We start from the raw sequence: 8,589 nt of genomic DNA on the forward strand, positions 1-8,589 counted from the left end.
TCTAATTAGGGCACGCTTCCCCCGAGGAGAGCTGTCTTATAGTGGGGAGAAGAAATAAAGAAGGAGAGAGAGAGAGAGAGAGAGATGGAGAGAGATGGAGAGAAAAAGATACACAAGGATGTTAAACAGTGCATTGTTAGAACTGGTTACTGTTCCAGTAAAAGTGTTTATATAGACCCCTGGCATGTCGGGCGTTGCACGGCCCAACCCGGCCAGTTAGTTGCCGCTCCGCACCAGATCCACTTATTAAAAATGATTGTTCAATTTATTTATTTTGTTATTCTCTTTTTCCAAACAAGGGACAGGGAAGGGACCCGGTTTAGAACCCTTGAGTATTCCGGAATAGTCCATGATGGTATTGATTCATTTAATCTGCTCTCTTATCCCCAAACTATCTGATTCATCTCCATGAGAGAAAGCAATACAGTGCACTCTCCAACCCGAGTCCCCATTCTGTGTGTGTGTGTGTGTGTGTGTGTGTGTGTTTGTGTACTCTGTACTGTGTGTGTGTGTGTGTGTGTTACTCTGTACTGTGTGTGTGTGTGTGTGTGTCGTGTGTGTGTGTTACTCTGTACTGTGTGTGTGTACTCTGTACTGTGTGTGTGTGTTACTCTGTACTGTGTGTGTGTGTGTGTACATGTGTGTGTGTGTGTGTGTACTCTGTACTGTGTGTGTGTGTGTGGTGTGTGTGTACTCTTTACTGTGTGTGCCTGTGTGCCTGTGTGTGTACTCTGTACTGTGTGTGTGTGTGTGTAGTCTGTACTGTGTGTGTGTGTACTCTGTACTGTGTGTGTGTTACTCTGTACTGTGTGTGTGTATGTGTGTTACTCTGTACTGTGTGTGTGTGTGTGTACTCTGTACTGTGTGTGTATGTGTCTGTACTGTGGGTCGTGTGTGTGTGTGTGTGTGTGTACTCTGTACTGTGTGTGTGTGTGTGTGTGTGTCTGTACTGTGTGTGTCTGTGTCTGTGTCTGTGTGTGTGTGTGTGTGTGTGTGTGTGTGTGTGTGTGCGTGCGCGCATGCTAGCACGGCTGCTACGTCCCGGCCTGTCCCTGACTACACAGTGGTGCGACAGACAGCAGCTACTGTATGCAGTGTCATGATCCCGCGGGGACACGTTAGCGTAGCGTAGCCACCGCTCAGGCATTGTTTATGTGTTACTGGTGTGGCTGTGGGGGGGCTCTGGGGGGGTGGGGGGGGGGCTCTGTGTGTGGGGGGGGGGTGGGGGGGGGGGGGGCTCTGTGTGGCTGTGGGGGGGGGGGGGGTGGCGTGGGGCTCTGTGGCTAATGCCGGGGCTGGGAAGTGCACTGTGAGTAATGGAGCACAACACTGCTGCTGCCGCCTCCGACTCCAACGGCATGAGACCCTATAGGCTGAGGTCACAGACAGAGGCATGTTTACACACAGACCGGCGTGCATACAGTAGTAGTAGCACCGTACCGGGAGAGCAGAAGAAGACGGGCTCTACTGCATAATAGAGACACACGCAGACAGACACCTCATCATAGATACACACAATGTCATCAGAGGACGGCGTACTGTACTATGTGGTAATGAGGGGGGGAAGTAAGGGGGATACCGAAAACCTCGGAACGAAGCCTCGTTTTTTTTTTACTGATGTCTCTCATGGCAGACAACACAGGAGCAGGACAGGGTAATGAGCATGTAGCGAGCGAGGTAGCTAGCGAGCGAGGGGTAATCTAGAGAGGGCCCAGTGGCATACTGCTAGTGGACAACTAGGCTAGGTGTGTGAACGCATTTAGTTGTATCTACTGCGGCTCGTCACACAACTATAACCCTGCGATATGTTTACGTTCTTGTGTTAGGTTCATATACTGTATATTAGTTACTAGTTCATATGTTTATATGTTTATAAAAGTACACAGTTACATGCTAACTCCGCCCTGTCTATATACCCCCCTGTGAATAGGCCATATACGTAGTGTAATAGAAGTTACATAATAGATACATTCTCAGATTCTACTGATCACTTATCCCCCTATTTATGTCTATTTATGTCTCATTCTTGTTTTTTATTATCTTAGACTGTGTTTGATTGTTGCATTTAAATTTCGTTGTACCTGTTACAATGACAATAAAAAAAAATCATTCATTCATCAACTTGGTGCACTTCTGATGTCTGTTTGACGTTATTAACAAAGTTAATAGTGCTTCGTCATACCCACACCAGTGCTATTGAGAGAGAGAAAAAAACTATTTTCTCTTTTTAATTACAAACCGTTAGAGCAGTTTTCTGCTGACATTCCCATATATACTGTAATGACACGTCGCCGTTACAGTACGAGTGCAGTGGCTCGTGCAGTTCTATGTCCTCGGCCCCATTTGGATTAAAAATAATCAATATCTGCCTCCAGAAGTGGTTGAACAAATTATTCTAACATGAATACGATTTTCCAGTTTGCCAGTTAAAGTAGAGTGCGGATGGATGCAGGGTTTTCTGGGGGAAAACTGAGGGCATAACCACCACCACATCGCTTTTTCACTAGATACTGCAACCACTCGTGATTTTGTTAAGAAGTCATCAGTTTTGGGTTTGGGGTTTGAAGCACACAGAAAAAGGGCCTAGCTTAAAATAGAGGCTTCAGTGGTTAATTTAAGTGGATTAGAGGGTTGCAAATACTCATTTGGAAGGTCACCCGCAAACTGTGAGACACAATGGCTTGGATTTTTGGAAGCTGTGTAATGTAAGATAAAGTTAAACCAGCCGTTACAATAGAGAGGCCGTTTTTGGTGTGACTTTTCAGTCAGTTTGTTGAATGACTTGCAGGTTTCTTATCCTGCTGTCTACGAGGTTGTGAACTTACCTGTGGACTTTTTGGATTGTTTATCTAAATACATATCGTTAGCCTCGTAGCATAATTGCCTTCAAGTCATGCTTCACTTGTGGTCAGCCGAGCCATCTTTGTATGTAGTGTCAAAAATGCATAAATGTCAAAAGAGATGACTTGGGCAGATAGTGATTTTGGAATGTAACAAGCATTACTGATAGGCTGATGGCATCATAGGCAATAATACACGGTGAATCAGCAGTGTTAGGAGAGGAGAGTTAGGCAGATATCTCAATTTGGCCAAAATATTACTTTTAGCAATTATGCTATGACGCTAACGATATTACATTCAATGAGTGGAGAGAAAGATTAAGCATGCCATATGGACGTACTAATCCTGAAAAAACTGTCAATGCCTTATAGATGATCTGTAGAATATTACTTTGAGAGAGAGAAAAAATAAAACAACATTGTTTATACAGCAAGTCATTTTCTCCAAAGGATGTGGGTTGTTTGGACCAGAATTAAGCATCAAAGTTAAAGAGGCCTCTTCCATTGTTCTACACCCTCTGTCTTGTGTGATTAGCGAGGATCTTTAGAGACAGGTGCACCTTCTTTAGCTGTTTGAACCTGCTGCCTAGCGAACTTCAAACTCTCCGCACGCCTACATCACCTGCCTACATGGCTTTACTGCTTCCCTCACGTAGCCGTGGTAGCTTTAGCTCATCATGTCTTCTACCAGATCTCTCAACTCTGTTAGTTGACTATCTGTGCAGTATAGTACAGTGGATTGTGTACATAGCCTTTTAATGATGTAAACCAGCTCCCTACCTTCTTGTGTTTTTTTTTTTTCTTTTTTTTTTCCCCCCTTTCCTAACACCAGGGGAGCCACCCCTCCTAAATTTCGTTGTTTGGTACCTGTACTGTAGCAATGACAAATAAGTCCATTCATTCATTCATTCATTCATTCAACTCTTCCAGATTTCCACTGTTTTGGTTTCATAGTTAGCTTTAGCTCTTGATAGCTTTAGCTCTTGATAGCTTTAGCTCTCTTTTCGAGATTTCCACTGTTTTGTTTCATAGTTAGCTTTAGCTCTTGATAGCTTTAGCTCTCTTTTCTAGATTTCTACTGTTTTGTTTGTCAGATTTCATAGAAAGGAGAGCTTATTAATGCATTCACAGTGTGTTGTGACCTTCCTCAACAGTTGCCTCCTCCTGTATGGATTCCAAAAAGCTGGCAGAAGAAAATTGGGCTGTATTTGCCTGTGTAAGTAAGTGAACAAACAACTGTTTTATTTAACAGTTGAAACCCCGGGGGGTGGGGTCTGTGCTTTTATTCCTGCTACACTTTCTCTCTCTCGTTACTGGACGACGTTCTAATGTCTGTTAGCTTGGAAAACAGTGCTTTAAAAATTCAATTAAAAGCCTTCCACTTAATATAATTGTAAGATAATAGTTAGAAGATTTTTCAGGCTTGGGGTCAGAGGCGATCAAAGGCACTGGCTGGCTTGTCAACCTTCTGTGGCGAGGTCGCCTGATCCGGAGCCCAAGACAAGAATGAAACGTCTAATTAATCTATTGTTCTCCTCCGTGGTAATGAAAGAGTGTGGCCGAACTGCTAATGGAAGCGCCGGGCGTCTACACTGGGGAGGGAACAGAATGTCAAGTGGATTCAGAAACCTGAAGAGAGGTAAGGCTGGCAGGGCCAGGCGGGAGAGAGAGAGGGGGGGGGGGGGGGCTGAGGGGGCTAATGGGGGGGAGCTGAGGGGGCTAATGGGGGGGAGAGAAGGGGGGGATGTTTGGGAGAGGAGGAGGACAGTCGTTTAAGATGTTCTGGGTCGCACCTGAAGGACGAACCCAGATGGAGCTCCCTATCGTAACGTCGAACGTTTGCGTGGCAGGGCTCCAAACCCAGGGACATATCACAGGAAGTGTGTGTGTGTGTGTGTGTGTGTGTGTGTGTGTGATCCACCTGCCACCGTGCTCTAATGTACAGGACAGGAGGCTAATTCTGGACCGGGATTCAACTCCATTACAGAGTTGGAGTGTTTTGCCTCACTGTGTGGGATGAGGGGGGGGGGGCGGGAGGAGGGAGGGGAGAGGGGGGGAGGGCAACGAGAGGGTACTGTTAGGCCTGGATGGAGCCTGTGTCACATACTTTAAAAACACAGGGCTCTACAAACGGCCTCTTTTTCCCTGACGAGAGGGAACATTTTTAATTTGTTGGATAATAGAATTCATCTCCAGCATCTCCAACGCCGTTAAGTGGCGTGCATTTGTCTCAGGCTGAAGAGCCGAAGAGTGTTCTGGATTTCATTAGGGCCAACAGGGCTCAGGCACAAACACAGAAAGCCCATCTCTCTCTCTCTCTCTCTCTATAACTCTCTATAACTCTCTCTCTCTCTCTCTCTCTCTCTCTCTCTCTCTCTCTCTCTCTCGCTCTCTCTCTCTTCTCTCTCTCTCTCTCCCCTTACTGTACTTCCCTCCCTCTCACTCTAACCTCTTATCCTCCTTCTCGTCCCTCTCTCTCTCTCCATCTTGCTCTAGCCCGCCCCCTCCACTCACTTTACTCTCCTCTACACCCCCCCCCCCCCCCCCTCTCCTCTCCCCCCCCCCCTCCTCCTTCACCTCCCTGTCCAGTACTCGCCGTGAGACTTTGCTCTCTACCACCGCGACGACACCGTCCAGGGTTCAGCAGGCAGATTACGGCCTCCGCCATAGCAACACGTTTTAATCAGAAGAACCGCTGATGTCCGACGATAAGGCCGTCGCCTTTTTATAATGGGAGGGGAGAAATCAATCTGATGGAAGGGGATGGGGGGGGGGCAGCCAGCCAGCCAGCCAGCCCCCCCCCCCGCCCCCTTTTTCAGGGGATCATATTTAACCGTGTCAAAAGTGCCACTCCGGGCTTCATAATTTTCCGCCGTCCCCTCGTCATTCGCTGCGTTTATTATTACCTCATCTGCGCCATCTGCCCCTTCCCGGGGCAGCAGCCGTCTTAGTGGACCTCTCCCACTGCATCTTAACGGCATTAACTCTGGGCGGGAAGCTGATGGATGGTAATGGCTCCTCTCAACGCCCCGGCCCCCCCCCCCAGTCCCCTCCCCCCCCCCCCCCCCCCCCCCCCCCGCTAAGCCCCCTCCTCTCACGGGCGGGACGTAGCCTGCTGGTTAGAGGGAGGGGTGGGAGGGAGGTGGTGGTGGCATAGAGAGGCCAGGGGAGAGGCCAGGCATGAGGGAGAGAGAGAGAGAGGGGGTGGGCTGGGGGAGTCAAGAGGGCCAGGAGGGGAGGCAGGGAGAGAGGGAGGGAGAGAGGCAGGGGGAGAGACAGACAGAGAGGCAGGGAGAGAGGACATGAGAGAGGCAGGCAGAGGGGAAGGGAGAGAGGGAGGGAGAGAGGCAGGGAGGGAGGGAGGCAGGGTGAGAGGCAGGGAGAGAGGCGGAGGGAAAGGCAGGAGAGAGGCAGGGAGAGAGGCAGGGAGAGAGGCAGGGAGAGAGGCAGGGAGAGGCAGGAGAGAGGCAGGAGAGAGGCAGGGAGAGGCAGGGAGAGGCAGGGAGAGGCAGGGAAAGGCAGGAGAGAGGCAGGGAGAGGCAGGGAGAGGCAGGGAGGGAGGGAGGCAGGGTGAGAGGCAGGGAGAGGCAGGGAGAGAGGCAGGGAGAGACAGAGAGAGAGAGAGAGGCAGGGAGAGAGAGGCAGGGAGAGACAGAGAGGCAGGGAGAGACAGACAGAGAGGCAGGAAGAGAGAGAGAGAGGCAGAGAGAGAGGCAGAAAGAGAGGCAGGGAGAGCCAGTGAGAGAGCATGGAGGAACCAGTAGGGGGGCAGTAGGATCTCCAGGCTGGCCCCCCAGGGGACCGAGCCTGAGATAGATGGTGGGATCTGATTGGGAGCCCCCAGGGAATATGACTTAACGCCCAGGAAATGATCATGTTTAATTTAGCGAGCAGATGGCAGAGGGGAGGTAGAGGGAGGGATGGGGGGGGGGATCACCACTGAGGTCGACACTAGCCTGCCTGGAAGAGTTCTGCCTACAACCAACCGAGATCTACCATCTCTTCTCTCCTGTAACTGAAACCCTGTACAACCCCGGCCCAGGGTAGAGAGAGTGTACTGTGTGTGTTCATGTAAACAAGCCCCCGAAAAAATATAAATAAAATAAAAACAAACGGGACACGACACGGAAGTGGATACTTTCCACTCTGTCTTCCCCGGGGCTCGGGGGCTGGGCGCCCGAGGAGAGAGAAGTCAGCAGATGAAGATAATGGGATTCGGGCTTAATTGACACACATCTCGTCAGTATCGATATCCTGTAATGAGGAACAAACAGGCGCTTGATCTACGAAAACAGCAACAGCCTGGGAGAGAGAGAAAAAAAAAATCTTTGAAATAGAAAAAATAGTGCTGCTTTCTACAACTACACAACAACCCACTGGTGTACGTACAGGACATACACATAGAGAGGGAGAGAGAGAGAGAGGCATGGAGGAGAGCAGGAAAAGAGAGAGAGAGAGTCTACCTGCAGAGAGAGAGAGAGAGAGAGAGAGAGAGAGAGAGAGAGAGAGAGAGAGAGAGAGAGAGAGAGAGAGAGAGAGAGAGAGAGAGCGAGAGAGAAGCAGGAAAAGAGGGCAGAGAGCAGGTTGGTAGACATCTATCGTGCTGGTACTAGTTGTGTGAGAGAGAGTACTTTTATTAATGTCACACAGCCCAGGGTGGGGCATGTCCTTTCTGTTTTGTACTGTGTGTGTGTGTGTGTCTGTCTGTCTGTCTGCGTCTCTCTGTGTGTCTGTGTGTGTATCTCTGTGTGTGTCTGTGCCTGTATATGTGTGTGTGTGCGTCTCTCTCTGTGTGTGTGTGTGTGTGTGTGTGTGTGTGTCTCTCTCTGTGTGAGAGTGTGTGTCTTGGGGATAGTGTGTGTATGTGTGTCTGTGTGTATGTCTGTGTGTGTGTGTGTCTGTCTGTGTGTCTGTCTGTGTGTGTATCTCTGTCTGCGTGTTTCTGTGTGTGTGTGCTGTGTGCGTCTCTGTGTGTGTGTTTGCGTCTCTCTCTGTGTGTCTGTGTGTGTGTGTCTGTCTGCGTCTCTGTGTGTGTGTGTGTGTGTGTGTGTGTGTTTGTCTCGGTCTCTCTCTTACCTCAGGTAATCCCTGCGACAGAGGATGAGGTTTGCTTTCGTGTAGAGGGTGGAGCCCACCTCCCCCAGACGACAGTCGCAGCAGGCGCATTTCAGACAGTCCTCGTGCCAGTATTTGTCCAGGGCCTTGAGCAGGTAGCGGTCTTTAATCTTGCGGTTGCAGCCAGCGCACCCCTTCTGTTTCCCTTTGGGCTGGACCGAGAGCATGGGCACACCTGTAGCGATAAGGAGACAAACAGGGGGACGGACCCCGCCAACAGTTGATTTACTGCCCGGGAACACGAGTGACTTTTCGTGTTTCTCGTTCTTTGATAAGGGCTGCTACCGACTCCACCAACTGCCACCAACCGCCGCCCGCCACCGCCTTCTAGAAGCTTCTAGAAGCACCGGAGCCGCACGGAAGAGGAGACGGAAGCCACAGTCTCACCGCCTGCCTTCCCCCTGCTTCGTATGCATTAACGCGGACACTCTTCCGTGCCGATAGGCACACGGGGGGTCACATTGGGACTACTATTACACATGGGGGGTCACATTGGGACTACTATTACACACTCTCTTCACTTACTCTCCCCCCCCCCCCCCCCACAACCCCGTATATGAAATATATGTTATATGACGTTACGAAGCACAAGACCTTACAGTATTGTAGGTCAATCTACGACGCAATTAGGATA

General features: G+C 49.7%; 1 protein-coding gene across 1 annotated transcript in view; it reads right to left on the minus strand.

Annotated features, from left to right (window-relative positions):
• lmo1 (LIM domain only 1) overlaps positions 1-8,143 on the minus strand; it is a gene marked incomplete at its 3' end in the record, with an annotated part of 11,927 nt that extends 3,784 nt beyond the window's left edge. The window contains exon 1 of the mRNA XM_080527999.1: positions 7,917-8,143. Within this exon, the coding sequence (XP_080384125.1) occupies positions 7,917-8,122 (206 nt within the window). The 5' untranslated portion in view covers positions 8,123-8,143. The remainder of the gene's footprint in view (positions 1-7,916) is intronic.
• Between the last annotated feature and the right edge of the window lie 446 nt (positions 8,144-8,589).

Source organism: Nansenia antarctica (assembly GCF_963989245.1).
Source record: "Nansenia antarctica genome assembly, chromosome: 4".
Classification (NCBI taxonomy): domain Eukaryota; kingdom Metazoa; phylum Chordata; class Actinopteri; order Argentiniformes; family Microstomatidae; genus Nansenia; species Nansenia antarctica.